Here is an 18,371-nt window from a genome sequence, read left to right as displayed (position 1 = left end):
ACATCTTAGAAGAAGAGAATGGAGTAAGTGGAGCAAGAGCACACAGATGTGTGACGAAAGATTTCCAGACAATGGACACGAGTTAAAATTTTTAAAAAAAACAGTAATAAGCAAGTGAAGAATAAACATATAGTGCGTGTGTTTATTTAGCAAAAAAAAAAAAAAAAAAAACAATCCCAAAATACAGCAATATCTGTTCCAACACACGATTTCACATTAGGAATCTTGCAACACAAATTGATAAACACACACACACACACACACACATATATATATATAAGCATAACCTTTGAATGTTGGGCCTCACAGAGGCAAATGACAAGTAACTGAGACCTTTGAGAAGACCCAGCAAGTCAAGTGAGATCATAGCTGTGGCCAATGTCAGTGTTCACAACTGGGTCATTTAAAGGTACCCCTTCAATCATTGGGCAATATGTTGTGCTTGAAAAAACCTGCTGGGCCAAGTGAGATCATAATCATGGCCAATGCCAGTGCCATCTGACTGGCACACATGCCCAGTGGCACGTAAAAAGCTCCATTCCAGCGTGACTGATGCCAGTGTTGCTTGACTGGCACCTGTGCTGGTGGCACAGAAAAAGCACGATTTCAGTGTGGTCGATGCCAGTGTCGCCTACCTAGCTCCCGTGCCATGTAAAAAGCACTGTTCAAGTGTGATCAATGCCAGTGCCACCTGATTGGCACCCATGCCAGTGGCACATAAAAAACACCATTCGATCGTGGTCGATGCCAATGCTAGCTGACCTTCTCCCATACTAGTGGCACATAAAAAGCACCACTACACTTTCAGAGTGGTTGGCATGAGGAAGGGCATCCAGCTGTGGAAACCTTGCCAGATCAGATTGGAGCCTGGTGCAGCCTTCTATGCCAGCATGGAATGTGGATGTATGATGATGATGATATATATATACATATACCAGCTTAAAAGTTTCACTCTGTGTAGACTTTTAAGCTGGTTCCTGCAGAGGGCTAATTGGACCTGCAGCTCAAAACTAAAGAGAGCTAGATAGCATAACTATAATACATCTACAATGACTATACGCCCCAGTGGTGTTTAATCAGAGGCTAAGGACAGGTGAGAATTCTGTAATGCGATCATTCTATTGTTCCAGTCCCAAGTTGATTTCTAATCATTGGCCAATTTGACCCAAAGTTCTTATCTCAATATAAAATTAACAAAGCAAATGTCATTTATCTCCCCCTCGATCTCAGACATCATTTGACAAACACCACCAAAATGGCATGAATCAGCCAAGCTTTACCTGCTAGAGATAGCAACCCAAATGCTTTTAAATCAAAACCCCATGCTAAATGGTCAAGAACCAAATGAAGGGCAGATTTTCAATCCCGGGATCATCCTGATTCCAAAATGGTATAATATGTCTATGTAGAGCAAATGTAGACTGAGATACAGGGGTCTGAGACAGACAAGCAGAATTTCGCTTTTACTATTATAGATGTGTATGTGTGTGTGTGTGTGTGTGTGTGTGTGTGTTTCTCTAATTAATGCTTGTTTTTGTATGGTATGCAAGTTCATTAACAGAAGCATGAATATACAGCTATGCATGTGTGATTGTTTATCTTTATTTTTAATATATTAATGCTCATAGGAAGCTGCCCCTTAGCTAAGTGTGTTAACTTCAATACAGTTTATTGAAGCACCATCTAACCTTTAACCTTATTTGAAAATAACAGTTGTCCAAAACTTTCCTTGGTTTTATGTTCATATCTCCAGTTGTCTATTCCCCTCTGAATTCATGTATATCGTATTTTACTTCATTGTTTATATGTATTTTTAAACACAGTGAACATATACATTTTTTATTTAATCCAACTACTTTCCTTTCTCTCCTATCCCTTTCTTGTCTTTTGTTTACATTAAGGATGATCAAGTCCCTAAACTTAGATCCAGCATCTTAATCAACATACAAATTTATTTAATTACATTATTCTTTAATGGCAATACCAAATAGATTTTATCAATTATCAGTCTTCCATACATTGTATATATAAAAAGATGATTTTGTATATGCAGATTTTGTATATTATGCATATGCAGAATTGAAGCATTGGTGTAACTATGATGGTCTGATGATCTAAAGAGCTAGCTTTCTATATTTGCATTGATCTGTAATTGTGCAATTGTACTGTGAAATATATGACATGCATTTTGGTGCAGAAATGTAAAATAATTTATTATACACTGAAATTTTTATTACATGATGAAGGCTGTAAAATGCCTATAAACATATCAAGTGGTTAAAAATAAATACAATCACCTCTCACACATCCTGACTTTTTATGGTATATATATATATATATATATATATATATATATATATATATATATAGTTGAACCCATGCCAGCATGGAAAACATCAATTGATAAATATATATATATATATATATATATATATATATATATATTGATAGCTTCCGCTATCTAGGTGACTAAGTTAGTAGTGGGGGAGGGTGCGCTGACAGTGTAGCTGCTAGAATAAGAATAGCCTGGGCAAAGTTCAGGGAGCTCTTACCTCCGCTGGTGACAAGGGGCCTCTCACTCAGAGTAAAAGGCAGACTGTATGACGCATGTGTACGAACAGCCATGCTTCATGGCAGTGAAACATGGGCTGTGACTGCTGAGGACATGCGTAGGCTCGCAAGGAATGAAGCCAGTATGCTCCAATGGATGTGTAATGTCAGTGTGTATACCCGACAGAGTGTAAGTATCTTGAGAGAAAAGTTGAACTTACGAAGCATCAGTTGTGGTGTGCAAGAGAGACGATTGCGCTGGTATGGTCATGTAGCGAGAATGGATGAGGATAGCTGTGTGAAAAAGTGCCACAACCTAGCAGTTGAGGGAACCTGTGGAAGAGGTAGGCCCAGGAAGACCTGGGATGAGGTGGTGAGGCACGACCTTCGAACATTGGGCCTCACCAAGGCGATGACTTCTGACCGAGACCTCTGGAAATATGCTGTGCGTGAGAAGACCCGGCAAGCCAAGTGAGACCTAAATCTAAGGCCTCAGCCAGTCCACTTATGCGTACCTTCCTTCATTAGACACTAAACTCGACTTGCGAAGACCTGTTGAAGCAAGTGAAATCGAAATCGAATTAAATTCAACGACTGGCACCCATGCCAACGTCGTCTCCTTCATTGGACACGAAACTCAGCTTGTGTAGACCTGTTGGGGCAAGCGAAAGCAAAATCGTGATGGCACCTGTGCCCAGCATCGCCTCTCTGGCACTTGTGCCCGCGGCATGTGTAAGGACTTTCGAGCGAGATCGTTGCCAGTGCCGCTGGACTGGCTCTTGTGCGGGTGGCAAATAAAATACACCATTTTGAGCGTGGCCGTTGCCAGAACTGCCTGACTGGCCTTCGTGCCGGTGGCACGTAAAAGCACCCACTACACTCTCTGAGTGTTTGGCGTTAGGAAGTGCATCCAGCTGTAGAAACTCTGCCAAATCAGATTGGAGCCTGGTGTAGCCATCTGGTTTCACCAGTCCTCAGTCAAATCGTCCAACCCATGCTAGCATGGAAATCGGACGTTAAACGACGACGATGATGATGATGATGATGATATAATTCCGTGCTGCATCTATATATACTATAGATACTAGATTATGCATGACCCATTGGGTCACCAGGAAACTCTGAGTTTCCCAACAACAGAGTTTTGTTTCGTGGGTTTTTTTTTTTTTTCTTTTCCAGGTTATTTTACATGCTTTCAATGAATGTGACATCGAAATCACATGTAAACAGCTCCTTTCCCCAGGAAAGAAAAGATTTGGCTGCTATTTCTTGCATGCCCTACTACCACGTAACAGGTGTTTTGGGTCCTTTATCACTAATAGCTGTTACATGGTAGCACAGCATGCTAGAAATAGCAGCTAAATATGTCGAATGCAATCAAAAAAAACCTATGGAGAAAAACTATTCCACATTGAGGTTACGAATGGGTCTTTTACGAAATATTTACCGTATTTTAAAGTCATTTTCACTTCGGAATATTTTTTAAATATGCCAAAAAAATTTTTGTAATAGTATTCACTTGAAAATAAATTTAAAAGAACATCAAAATATTGTCTGTATAAAAAAAGTTAAAATATAAATCCTTACTGTACAAACAACTTACAATTTTGAAATCACATTCACTTAAAAATATTTCTAAATGATTAAAATATTGTGTTTAACAAAAGCGAGAATAGAAACATTTACTGTAAAAAACAAAAATTGTATTTTTTCATTGTCAACTCACTCTCTAATAGACAGATAAGATTTTTTTTCCCTTTCGGGATGAAGATTATTTTCAGAATATGCACCATTTTGGGTATTTATACCCCCAAAATCTCTAATATCTTGAAAACCACTTTACCAATTTACACAAAACTGGTTTCATTCTGTTCATATTAACATTTCAGTGTAAACTTAATTCATAGTATTTTCCCATTATGCACCAGTTGGGCTGCAAGCAAGCAATATTCAAACTGACTTTTAATGTATTATAGATATACACACACACACACAAACATACTTATAATGTACATATACATACATTTGCATTCATAGATATACAAGGGAGGTGACTGTAAGTCAACTGTTGTTTCTTCCTTCTGTAGGCAACAAGGCCTGAAATTTTGAGGGAGGGGGCTAGTTGATTGCAACGACCTTAGTGCTCAACAGCTATTTATTTTAACAACCCCCAAAAAGAGAAAAGGCTAAGTTAACTTTGGTCATATTTGAAATCACAACATAATGCCAGAAGAAATGCACTAAGCATTGTGCTTGGCATAGTAACAATTCTGCCAAATCAATTACTGAGACGAGAAATTGTGACCTTCTTGACACTGTCTGTAGCAGCATTTATAGGGCAGCAGCAACATTTAATTGTTTTCTAATAGAGGCATTATGCCATAATACAGTACCAGTTAATATGATTCTGTAAGCAGTGAAAACAGAAATGTAACAATTCCTCTTGTCCTGCACCCATCTCTCAATGTGTATGTATTCTTTCAAAAAATATTTTCCTCATTCCTTAAAAACATATTGCATCCCATTCAGGGTTGATAAACTAAAATAGTAGTCCAGAGAAGAGGATTCATGGAAAAGAGTATCAGATGTGTATATGCAGTATTTGTTCTGACCCTCTGCATACTGAGTTCAAATCTTCTCATGGTCAATTTTGACTTTCACAGAGTTGATAAAGTAAAGTACTAGAGCATGGCAAAGAATTGTTAGAGAATAGGACAAGGACATCTTGTAGTATTTGTACTTGTTCTTTGCATTCTGAGTTCTTGGATAGTAGACTTAATTCATCACCAAGTTTAACACTTTTGTAACTGTTGAAATGCACTGCCTTTGCTTCAATTGATTTTTAAAATAATAAAATAACTTTGTTGTAGTTAAATTGGTGTTAAGAATATAAGTTAGCATTAAATTTTACTGGACAGTTTTAATTTACGGAAATGTACTTGCATAGCAAGTGACCTGATCTGAGATCGTATGCTGGAACGAAAACAATTGCAGCATGGAAGGTGTTTATAAGCCATTTAAAATAACACACAAAAGCCGTCAGATTCACTTCAACATTTAAATTTAATTTGTCAAAATATTTTCGTCGCTTTGAGACCGCGACTTGTTCACTGACAAAATTGAGATGCAGCACAATTTTGTCAGTGAACAGGTCGCGGTCTCAAAGCAACGAAAATATTTTGACAAATTAAATTTAAATGTTGAAGTGAATCTGACGGCTTTTGTGTATTATTTTAAATGGCTTATAAACACCTTCCACGCTGCAATAGTTTTAATTTAGATTACTTTAAAAGAAGTTTGTATCATAAAACTAAGGGCAAACTCAGACAATTTGGTATAAAAAAGGGTTAACACCACCACTGGGCTACTATTGGGTGCCTTTAGCAGAGTTCACTTTGCTATAAGGATTTAGACCAAGTCTCTGGATAACTTCCTCTGGTATATCTCAGTGGCCTTGAAAAAGTAAAAGGTCATGATCACTGTTCTTCCCTTCCTGACAAAGTGGTAAAAGAAGATAAAAAAGAAGAGGCAGCAACAGTAGCACCCATCACCAAAAAAAGGGGGTTCATGTGAATGATGCTAAGTCAAAACTTTTCAATATTGGCATTAGACTTCAGCAAGGGAATGTATTGTCACCTCAATACTTTCCATAAATTTTATCAACTGGATTGACATGTGCAGCTATTATGGAAGTGGTACCACAATTGGTAGGTGTAGGAGTGATCAGCTGATATTTGCAAACAATGCAGAGCGATTTGGTTCATCAGAAGGTGATCTCCACAATATACTACTACATAGGTTCACTGCCAAATGCTGTATGGTAGAGATGAGAATCAGTGTTGTGAAAATTGAGACATTGGTCCTCTCAAGAAAGTCTTCCCAGTGCACTCTGCATGTTAGTGGAACATCAGAGACAAGTGAAAAAATTTAAAGTATCTCAGGGCCTTATTCACAAGTAATGGGAAGCAGGAGGCTGAATTAGATACTGGAATTGCATGTGCATCAGCTCCAGCATTCAACACTCAAAAGAGGAGAGGTTAGTAAGAATGCCAAGCTTGCTACCTACATTTTGGTTTTTGTGCCAGTCCTCACCTGCGATCATGAATGTTAGATAATGAAAGAGTTGTGGTCACACAGAAATGGGATTCTTCCAAAGGATCTCTAGAGTAATGTTACTTGACAGGGTACATAGCTCAGAGACTAGAGCGTTTTTCCAAGTCAAACTGCTACTTTTCCACATGTGATTAGAATGTCACTGGACATGTGATTAGAATGTCACAGGAAAGAATTGCAAGAGCTAACTGTAGGAGTAGGAGACCTAGGAGTGGTCCAAGAATGAGATGGTTGAATAATATCCATGGTCTCAGTTGGTCACACTTGGGAATCTGGTCACAAAGTGTAACAATGATTGCTTCTGATAGGACCCTATGGAAGAAGTGTCTGATGATACTACCCCAACAACTCAACCTGCCCAGGAATAGTGGGTGGATGGACAGTGTTACACACACTTCTTTTACCTTTTTTCATTTGGGCTACGTATTACTTAAATTTTTTTGTTTTTAAAAGATATTGGGAAGCCCTTCAACAGACACCACAAATAGTAAAGTGTTGCTAATGACAAAACAGCTTAGACAATAATGAGGGCTGGGTGGACTTTTGATAAGGCTGCTCAATCAAGATAACTTGGACTAAACAAGAACAAATCAAGATATTGATAAAGCCATCAAAAGTTTAATAAACTGATAGCCATGGACAAAGTTTCAAAATCTCACATTTAAGAACAATGCCAAAAACAAGCCTTGTGGGTAGAAGGGAAGGAAGTGATTGAAAACTTGGGATTATAGATGAAGTAAAGTTGTGATTGTTGAGGAGTGATAGCAGAATAGAGAGAACTGATGAAACTAAAGTTCAGAGAAAAATCATTTTTATGGAAGACTTAATAATGATATAAATAGCCATGAATCTATTTGTGGTAACATTACTAACCTCTTATTTTTTCTTCTCATGACCTGTCAAATACTGGATTACTAGGGAAATGAGAAGTCATTCTTGGAGAGAGAGATATAGGACAGCAACATACTTAAGATTCACATACAATACAAAAGTTAATGACAGGAATACATAAGGTCAACAACGTGATAAGAAATGTTAAAAATAAACAAATAATACTATAACAGTGATGGAAATATGCATGGATGAAGGGACAGAACTGAAAGAGAACTGAACTAAGTGGGGTAAATTGACATCAGAGGAGCTTATTTTACTTATTATAATTCCACTTGAGTAAAAAATTACTTTTTTTCACTTAAGGGGTGGGTGGCTGAGTTCTAAAAATTTAGAAGTTACATATTTATTATTGGAGAAATGGATACTTGCCTCTCATTAACCAAACAACAAAGTTGAAAAGGACAACTATTCTCTGACAAGGGTCATGAATCTAACAAAGTTTAAATTCATAAGCATGTAATCAATATTTGAAAAATATTAACCTCACAGCCATTGGTAGGAGCGGTGGTTTTAAAACTACCATTAAAATCAGAGAAGTGACAAAACATAAGATGATTAAGAGGAGAGGATGAAAACGAGTGAATTCAATAACTTTGCCAAATTAGATAACACTAATGTAGGGGCAGACAGGAACAAGGATAAGAAATCTCTCACTTTCACTTAAGTATGACGATGTCTGTGTGTCTGTGAATGAGAAAATATCAGTAAATCAACAGGTGGGAGCATGTGTGAATTAACAGGTGAATATATGATGTGTGTGTGTGTGCTTGAAAATAAACAGGTGTGCATGTGTATAGATACATAGGTCTATTACAACATCTATGTAAATGTTCATGTGTACAGTTACCACACTTGTATATAGAGGTAAACATATATATCAGCACTGTACACATTACATGAGGTAGGCACATGGTTTCCTATGTACACGTGTCAAGATAGTAGCATGTGCTTGCAAAGAAGTGTGGATGCATATAACAACATTTCTTTATTCTTTTATTTCTTTCAGGCATATGACTGTGGCTATGCTGGAGCACTGCCTTTTTAGAAAATATAGCATTCCCATGCCGGGAATCAAGCCCAGACCGCCTGGGTGAAAGTCAGGCGGTCTGGGTATGTGTGTATTTAGTTATGTACCTGAGTCTAAAGGGAGATACCCATGTGAAAACGTGTGCAGGGATGTGTACAATCATGCATTGTGTAAGGAAACATGCATCTGAAAGTGTATGTATAGTCATACATGTATATGAGTATATGTACAGTCATGCAGGTGAGTGTACAGTATTCTAGATGGGTGTTACTCACTTTGGTTGAGTTTGGTTTTTCCGTTGATGAGGCTGCCACAGATGTTGTCGTGGAAACTGAACTGCCCTCTACTGGTAACAGCCTCTGTTGAGAGGCTGACACTGCTGAAGATGTGACTGAACTGCTATCTGTTGGTAATAGTCTCTGTTGAGAGGCGGTCTCTGCTGTTGGTGTGGAAACAGAGGTGCCTCCTGGTGGTAACAGTTTCTGTAGACAAAAATTGACAAACTTTAATAACTCTTTTTACAGCAATAACTGATGCCCAGCCAGTATGACATACACACCCTCTATCTCTATCTCTCATTTATATATATATATATATATATATTTATGCCTATTTGTTAAGCACTAACATCAGTACATACACTCTACATTAAGCATACCCATTATACATATACGCATCAAGATTTTATACTGTAATGAAAGATGCAAAGAAAATGCACATCAACACGCCTCTCTTTCTTTCTCTCTGCAGCACCAATACTATGAAACTCCATACCAGAGACAACTTCCCAGACATCAGCACTTGACTGAACCAATTTCTTCAAACAATACAACTTATTTTTACACCATAATAATTCAATGGTCCATGCTTGTAACACTCCTACTCTTTCCTTTGCCTCATTAAAACAAAAGAGAGCAGGTGTTCATATCAGACAGTTTGATTTTTCAGTCACCCAAGTGTAGTAGATGGAATCTAAATACATGTCAGGATAGAGAACACACATAAAACATATGCAATGACAAACTTAAGTACAAGGACCAAGAATGACAAAAATTAAGGTATGAATGACCCTAAAAAAATTAAAATTATTTTTAAATTATTTAAAAGTTCTTCAAAGCTACTCTTTTGCTAAAAGATAGCCATTTGAAGTGTGACTTTCCCATGTATTTTTTTTTAACACAGTTTATCAAAGAACATTCAGCAGTACGTCTTTTTTTACTTTTTTTTAATAAGTCGGTGAACTTGGTATAACCTTTGATGCCAAACCCTCTAAGAGCTTCAATATGTACACCACCACATATCATCTTCATTTCAGGAAGTAGAGTAGTAACATTTAAAGTCTCTCCCAGTAGATCAGCTTTCATTGATGCAATCTTCCTGGTGTAGCACCAATGAACTGCCACAAGTTGATTATTATTCAGATACTGTGGGGTGATCACAGTTGAAAGTCCAGATGGTTGATGAAAGTTCTCAGAATCCATCCAGCCATTTGCCTACACATTGCCACCATCTTCATGATATGTACATGAAACAAAGAGTTATTGCTCATATCAATCTCCAGATCAATCACCGTACTTGACTCTGTGATTGTTGCTCCTTTTGGTCCAAAGTATCTTTGTTGCAGTGTGTTAGCACAAGCTAGCTGATAGCCAAAAGCTTGGAATTTTCCTACATTAAATTGCATATTGTTTTCTTAAGCCCATTTATATATGATATCAAGGTCTTGCTGGAGAAAATTACATTGAAAGGTTCCTTGACTGCCTTTACTACTTTTGTGTCTCTGGCAAAGCTAATTAAGTGTGGCTGTACAACTGATGGCATGTCCAGAAGAGCTACCATAAACAGCAGCGACCTCAAGACAGTTTCCTAAGGCACTCCACTTGCTATTACTGTCTTCTTAGAGAGGACCTATTGGCTGCCACATCCTGATTACTGTCTTTTAAGAAGTCATGTGACCACTCTCCCAGTTTTCCAACTATGCTGAGTTTTTGTAGCTTGTGACATATCATCTAGTGATCAGACTTATCAAAGGCCTTTGAACCCACTTGTGAGCGATTCATTCATTGTTTTAATAACCAGTCATAACACAGTAGAAGCTGTATAAGGCAGCATCTTCCTGAGCAGAAGTCACGCTGGGTGTCAGGGAGCAAGTTGTTATCATTTAGGAACATGACTAGCTTCCTCCTGACAATGCATTCCATGACTTTACTAACATGTAAGGTTACAGAGACAGCCCTATAATTTTTAGCATCCACTCTGCTATCTCTTCTATGGACAGAACATATGCCACCCTTTAACTTTCTGGGGAAGCCTGCAGTATGCAAGGAAGCTTTAGTAGATTTGTAGTGGTCTTACTTAGAGACTCTTCGCATTTTTTTAGAGGGTTGTTGAAAATATATCAGGCCCTGTGGCTGAGTTTAAGACCATTTCATCAATTGCTGATGGTACATCAATTTCCACTATTTCAATATAATCAATAATTGCCATCACTTCGCATAGAGCTGTGGTGGCAAAGGACTCATGAGGCATAGTTATACACACAAACACACAATCCCTTGCAGTACATCAAATCTGTACAACTGATTGTAAATTATTTTAATTTATCCATGACTCTTTCACCTATCTTCTCTCTCTTTCCTTTTTCTGAAAAAGAGCCATGTTCAACGCATCATTTCTACTCCTATTTTTAAAGCTTTTAATGAGGAACAATCGAATATATACATTGTGCATATCTAAGTTTTATTTTCTTATTTCTGATTACATATAATTGTCATTAAATAGGACTAGCGTATTTGAACACCCTTGTCATATTTAGTAAAAATTACAGTTTTCCTTTTTGGTAAAATATTGTACATGGCTCTATATTCAATTATTATATATATATACATGTGTGTGTGTAATGGATATGTATATATATATATATATATATATATATATATATATATATATATATATATAAGTATCACACACATACACATATATAGACACATGCATTACAAATATATATATATACACATATACATACCTGCATAACAAATATATATATATATATATATATATATATATACATACACACACATACATATCATTACAAGTATATATGTATATATATGTTGGTTGTCTACTCCTTATGCAGAGTCTGACCACCTCCTGTACTTTGAAAAGACACCCACACAGATTGCACATCCGATTTGGCCACCAAGAGCTGCAGTTAAGTTCTGATCTTTGTGGATCTTAAAATGTCTTTTGAGGCCTCCATTAGATTTGCAGACCTTTTGGCATACATTGCATTACACATATATACATATACATACATGCATTATACACATTACATATATATACACACAGTGGTGGGCACAATTCTGCTAACAGCTGATAAGTGAAGCTAACTTTTTGTTCAGCAGATTAGCATTTTTGCTAACTTTGGAAACCGTTAGTAGACCAATTAGCTTCTGCTAAATTTAGTTCCACTAAAAAAATTCATACGCTTGTTCCTGTCTGTTATGAACGTGACTCAAAAAGTCCATGAGGCACACTATTGGCTGACTATGTGTACATGTGACAAGATGCGATTGGTCGACACAGCAGCAGCTAGCTGATCAGCATTGTGCGATGCTGCAGTTCTGAGTTGTGTTCACTTGCGACACTCTCACATTACAGACAGTCTTACAGTGTCATGGACAGCAGTGTACGTTATTGGCTTATCAAGTTATCACCTATCATTATGGAAAATGAAGACGTTTTTGTTCGGCCTGAGGATAAAGGCTTTGTTGAGGAGTTTGCAACGGCTGTGGGTGAGGTAGAAATCAGTGAGCCTCTACAACTTGAAGTCGCATATCAAGAGGAAACACCCAGCGCATGCCATCCAGTTTGAGGAGAGGATCAAGGCTGGCTCTTTCTGTGGAAACACAGACAATCTTCTTGTAGTAGTACAAGTAGCCAGTCGTTGCAGCCACATGCAAAGAAAGCACGCCAGCCCAGCATTGGCGAGGCATTTGCCCAAACTGCTGGCACTAGCATCCATTAGTCTATGGTGGACAGAAGGATTGTAGACCTGTTTGTCGACAACATGCTACTACTGCATGTAGTGGAGCTCTCCACCTTGGTCAGCCTGATCAAGACACTGAACCCCAGCAAGACGTTGATGTTTTCTGCACTCTGGGCAGGAATATCTTACAAGGTATTTACAAATTAAAATTACACAAGATTATTAAATTATTATTATGGGATACTTCATATTTTCTTAATGTAATTTTATTATTCATTAAATAATTATTTTCTTAATGTAATAAAATATATAACAGCTAATTGAAATAAATGTTATTATATACAATGTACGGTATACAGTATATTCCACTCATGATTAAGTTTGTACAGCCAAAACAACAATCTTTAATGAAATAACAAATAAACGAACCTTAAGTTCTGAACTTATCAAGTTCTGACCATCATTCCATCCCTCATCTTGGTTATTCATCGCCCCCAATGCATTACCTATTGAGGTAGTGTCACTATTTTCAAAAGTTCAATAGCAAGGCTTTAAATTAAAAGTAATATTTCCATGAATTTAGAACAGCCTAGTAACAAATGTTAAACTACAATCTGTGTGATTTCTTTAAACAAAATATAGTTATAAGATACTGCAATCAAATGTCTTGCCTCCTTCCTATCTGCAAAAAATTGTACAAACTACATGCTCAAATAAACCATTACAGCTTGTGTGGAGATGCAGATGGGAGGCTAGTTTTTAAAAAAATTTTTAGTACGTCTTCATCATACTCTGCATCGGTCTGTATATAGTGATGGTGAATTATTTCCTTGTTGGATTTAAATTGCTGCTAGCCACCTTCATTATTTTATAATTTTCACGCTGCCATTTTGTGAAATCAGTCACTGATTCCAATGGTACTCTCAATATTTACAGGGTGAGTTGGCCTCTACTAGCTGTGACAGAATGAGCATTACTGATGAGTATTAATTTCCTATATGAAATTAGCATGCTAATCTAATGCATCTCGCTCAGAGTGGGGAGGGTTTTCTACTCTGTCAATACAAAGAGACCATGTGCTTTTGTGGTTAAGAAGTCTACGACTCCTATTTCTAGCAATACTAGTGCTCACTGTATCCTTGTCATTCTTAGTGACGGTGAATTATTTCTTCATTGATTTTAAACTGTTGCTAGCCACCCCACTGCGTGGTGACCACCGCAGACGTTTGGTTGACCCACAACAGGAGCTACCTGAGGATGATGGCACGCTGGCTGGACCCCAAGACCTGCATGAAACAACATGCCAGTTCAGAGGACATCACACCTTTGATGTTCTTGCCCAGGCCATGGTGGACATCCATTACAAGTTCCATCTCCAAGACAAAGTGACCAGGACCACGATGGACAACAGCAAAAACTTTGTTATGGCATGCATGCAGTTTGGTACAGAAGTTGATCTCTTGCCAGACATTCCTGAAGCTGCTGGCAATCTAGACATGGAGGGCGTCAAGGATGTGGACCTGGGCATGGATTGTTAGGCTGGGGATGTGGACAAAATTGAATACATCTCTGTTGATGCCATCCTTGATGAGTCCAGTGACCTGGGCCTAAACCTGCCAGTGCACATGCAGTGCACACCCTATACCTTCTACTTGGTAATCAGCATGGATGTTGACAAGGCTCTTGATAGCGCTTCGATCAAATCAGCCCACAGGAAGGCCATGTCCAAGGTACAGTGGCTGTGGAATCTGCAGAGCCGCAGCATGGTAGCAGCAGACAGCATACTGGACGCATTGAAGAGGAGGCTGGTGGTCCCCAACAGTACCAGATGGAACTCTACCTATGACTCTGCTGTTGTCCTCAACAGCCTGCTGGAGAAGAATTGGGGAGCTATCCACAAGGTGATGACACAGCTGAAGCTGCAGACCTTCACTGATTCTGATGATGGCTTCTTGACAGAGTATGCCCAGGTGATGTCTAATGCTGTAAAGGCCTTGGATAGAATTCAGTGGGAGGACCAGGCTTATCTCGAGTGCCTTCTGCAAACTGTAGTGGCTACCGTCATGAAGTTGAAGGAGGCCAAGTTCAAACATCTCCTGTACTGCAGTCCTCTAGTAGACGTGATACTGGCAGGCATCACAAAAAGGTTTGGGCTCTTCCTAGAAGACCTGGAGTGCCAGCTGGCCACTACCTTCCATGCCAAGTTTTACCTATCCTGGTTGGAACAGTATAATAACAGCCAAGTTAGCAGAGTAATGAATGTCATTAAAACCATCATAGAAACAGCTCTAATGGAGGTCAATGAGGAGGGCAGCAGCACCACCAGCAATGAGGTTGAGGCAGATGATTTCTTCAGCAACATCACTCGGTTCCAGGAGAGCAGGAGTCACAGGTCACTGAAGTCCAAGGCGTAAAACTTGGTGAAGATTTGGCTGGAGGCTGTCTCGAAGGAGGTTCTGACTGAAGTCACCGTTTTAGATGAACAGGTCTTGATCGACCAGTTCCCCAAGTATAACACACCATCCCATCCAGTGTTGCAGTTGAGCACCTCTTCTCTATAGGCAAAGATATTTTGAGAGCCAAGAGATCTACCATGTTAGATGGTAACTTTGAGCGACTGATGTTTATGAAGGGCAACAGGCATCACATCGAGGCAATGGAGAAGGCTCAGCCAGAGAAAAACACCCTGATCATCATCTGATCTTTGCCTGCTATACCTTTTTGAAAAGTTCTATGTCTGTTAAAGCCAAAAACCAAGCTGAAACTAAATTTATACAAGAAAAGTTAGTGATTATCATTTAGTGTCAGCTTCTGCCAATTTTACCTGTTTAGCTCACCTTTTTAGTGGTTAGCGAAGCTAAGTTTTTGCTTAGCTGTGCCCACCACTGTATATACATATACATACTTGCATTACACACATATACATACACGCATTACACATATATACATGTACATGCATGCATTACTCACATACATATATATACATACATGCATTACATATATACATACATGCAGTACACACACACACACACACACACACACACACACACATACATGCATTACTTATATATACATATACATAAATGAATTATATATATACACACATATATATAAACATGCATTACACATATACAAGGCAGTACCCAAAAGTAACAGAAAAACGTTTTCTGTAGGACAAGGTCTTGGTAGTTCAGGCTTCTGTCACGAGAAGCCACTTGATGCCACACTCAGGCATCAATCTGCCCATTGGTGTCATCCAGTGAGGTTGTACTGCCATGAGGTGTCTTTGTCTTGCAGTACTTCTCCCCTCTTCTTCAATTTTTTCAATGGCTGAAACAAAGGAACTGTATTTCTGGGAAATTCTGTTTCCTACTGAGGAAAACAGTGGCTCAAACAGTTATTATGCTTCAAACAGCTTACAAGGATACTGCCAAGAGGAAAACAAGTTTATGAGTGGTTTTCATGCTTTAAGAACGGTCACTAGTTGCTTGAAGACCAACCTTGTTCAGGGCAATCGTCAACCACCTGAAAATTCATGAACTGATCATGACTGTCACCGAACAATTGACAAACTTGTTGATATGACTGGTGTATCCCGGAGCTCTTGCCAACACATTTTGAGCAAGGAATTGTAAATGAAAAGAGTTTCAGCAAAATTTGTGCCTCACTCGCTCACAGAAGATCAAAAGCAATCACGACTGAATGCTTGTCATGAACTGAAATACCACTTGGAAGTTGATCCATACTTTTCTTTGCAGGTCATCACTGGAGGCGAAAGCATGTGTTATGGTTACACCCCAGAAATAAAGCAGCAATCAAATCAATGGAAGTATTCAACGTCACCATGCCTCCAAAAAGTAAGTGAAATAAAGACAATGCTGATTTGTTTCATCAATGCACTGAATTTGTTCCTCCTGATCAAACTGTTAACCAGACATTTTACATGGTAGTTCTGAAGTATTTGCAAAATGCAGTGAGATGAAAACACCTTCGCCTGTGGCAAAGTGCAGAATAGTGGTTTCATCATGACAATGCACCTGTGCACATTGCCTTGAGCGTGGGTCAGTTTTGACCAAAAATGGCATGACCCTGCTTACTCATCCTTCCTATTCACCCAACCTTGCTCCCTGTGACTTATTTTTGTTCCCCTGGATGACAAAAGTTCTTAGAGACAAACATCTTGCAGATGTGGAAGAGGTGAAGAAAAAAATAACAGAGGCATTAAAAGGCATCACTTCACAAGAGTTCCAGAACTACTTCAACCGGTGGAAAACGCATCTGGACCAATTCATTGCTTCAAATGGAGGATACTTTGAAGGCGATAAAAGTGTAAACATGTAAAACTAAGTGAATAAAATAACACTGCAGTTTCTTTTGGGTACCACCATATGTATACACATGCATTACACATACATACACACATATATATATATTTATATACACACGTGCCTTACACACACACACACACATATATATATATATACACACACATATATATACACAGACACACATATATATACACACATATATACACACGCACATATATATATATATATACACACACACACACACATATATATTTATGTCTATGTTTGTGTGCCTGTGCTTGTCCCCACCATCATCACCTGACAACCGATGTTGGTGTTTTACATCCATAACTAGTGGTTCAACAAAAGAAGCTGATAAAATAAGGAGAGGACCTGGAATGTCCTCAGGAGAGTACAGGAATTATGGTCATCAGTACTTTTAGCTTACAATAAGCATACTGCCCACAAAACCTCTACAGTGCTTGTCCTCATACCTATGCTTGGCCATCTGAACTGGTCAATACAAGAACACAGTGAGATAGATGTTTGATCTTGAGAGCCACTCAGTGTTACAAGAAACTTCAATATCAATGGATTTGTAGACAGCCTATACTTTCTATGCAAGGATGTTGGTCATGGTCTCCAATCCACATTGATGTCATATGAAGCATGTATTGTGACACAGAAAGCATTGAAAACATTGAAGCATGTATTGTGACCTGCTGCAGATGAAGGAGACCAGTAACTCTCTTGCCCAAGTCTGTGACTATGAAATCAATAACATAATTAGGATAGCAAATGAACTTGAGGAGTGATATGAAATAAGAGCTGATACAGATCTCTCCCCGAGGAGCATTGGTAAAATCTATTTATAAGAACAAAATAAAAAAGTGGACCAACTCACTGAGAAGATAATATATGGGTACTTGGCAGAATGGTCTGGAACAGGATAACAAAAAACGAAAACACCTACAGACAAAATTGACTATATTGAAACTGATGGGTCAAAAGAATATTGGTGGAATTTAAAAATTAAAACAGCCACTAAGTTAAAACACAACCAGCAAAATACTGTTGAGTGGGACCAAGAAAAGATATGGTATCTGTTGTAGAAATCAGCAGCCCTCTGGACACCAATGTGGTTAGGAAAATACAAAAGAAAGAGGACCCTATAGACCATTGGTAAGGAGTTTGCAAATCCAGTACCCAAGATACACTTTCAACTTCATACCTATTATTATTGGAGCAACTAGTCTGGAGCAAAAAGCATGGCTGGACTTGGGTTTTTAGTGAGAGAACGCAAATCCTTAATTCATACACTACAAATGATCATAGGATCTGGAACTATGAAAATCTGCCAGACCTTCTTATGATTTAAAGATTGGACAAAACAAGATGCCTTCCTTCACAACCTTGCTACCAAGTAGATGGCTGGTCAAAATTTACTCTAAATTACAAAGAGAAACACATACACAGTAACTTCTTGTGTATT

General features: G+C 38.3%; 1 protein-coding gene and 1 pseudogene across 10 annotated transcripts in view; one reads left to right on the top strand and one right to left on the bottom strand.

The window, feature by feature from the left end:
• Window positions 1-18,371, bottom strand: part of LOC106869951 (E3 ubiquitin-protein ligase Mdm2) — a 111,948-nt gene that overhangs the window by 44,199 nt on the left and 49,378 nt on the right. For 7 of the 10 annotated variants that reach the window (XM_052974827.2, XM_089366697.1, XM_052974825.2 and 4 more), the window contains one exon: window positions 8,860-9,066. The exons of the other annotated variants lie outside the window; for them this stretch is intronic. In XM_052974827.2, the coding sequence (XP_052830787.1) occupies window positions 8,860-9,066 (207 nt within the window). The remainder of the gene's footprint in view (window positions 1-8,859; window positions 9,067-18,371) is intronic. 10 annotated transcript variants of the gene reach the window in all.
• Window positions 13,347-14,986, top strand: LOC149131825 (uncharacterized; annotated as a pseudogene).

This window comes from Octopus bimaculoides, chromosome 19 (assembly GCF_046866305.1).
Source record: "Octopus bimaculoides isolate indiv1 chromosome 19, ASM4686630v1, whole genome shotgun sequence".
Lineage (NCBI taxonomy): Eukaryota > Metazoa > Mollusca > Cephalopoda > Octopoda > Octopodidae > Octopus > Octopus bimaculoides.
The sequence above is the reverse complement of the archived record's forward strand: the minus strand, read 5'-3'. Positions and strand labels throughout refer to the sequence as shown.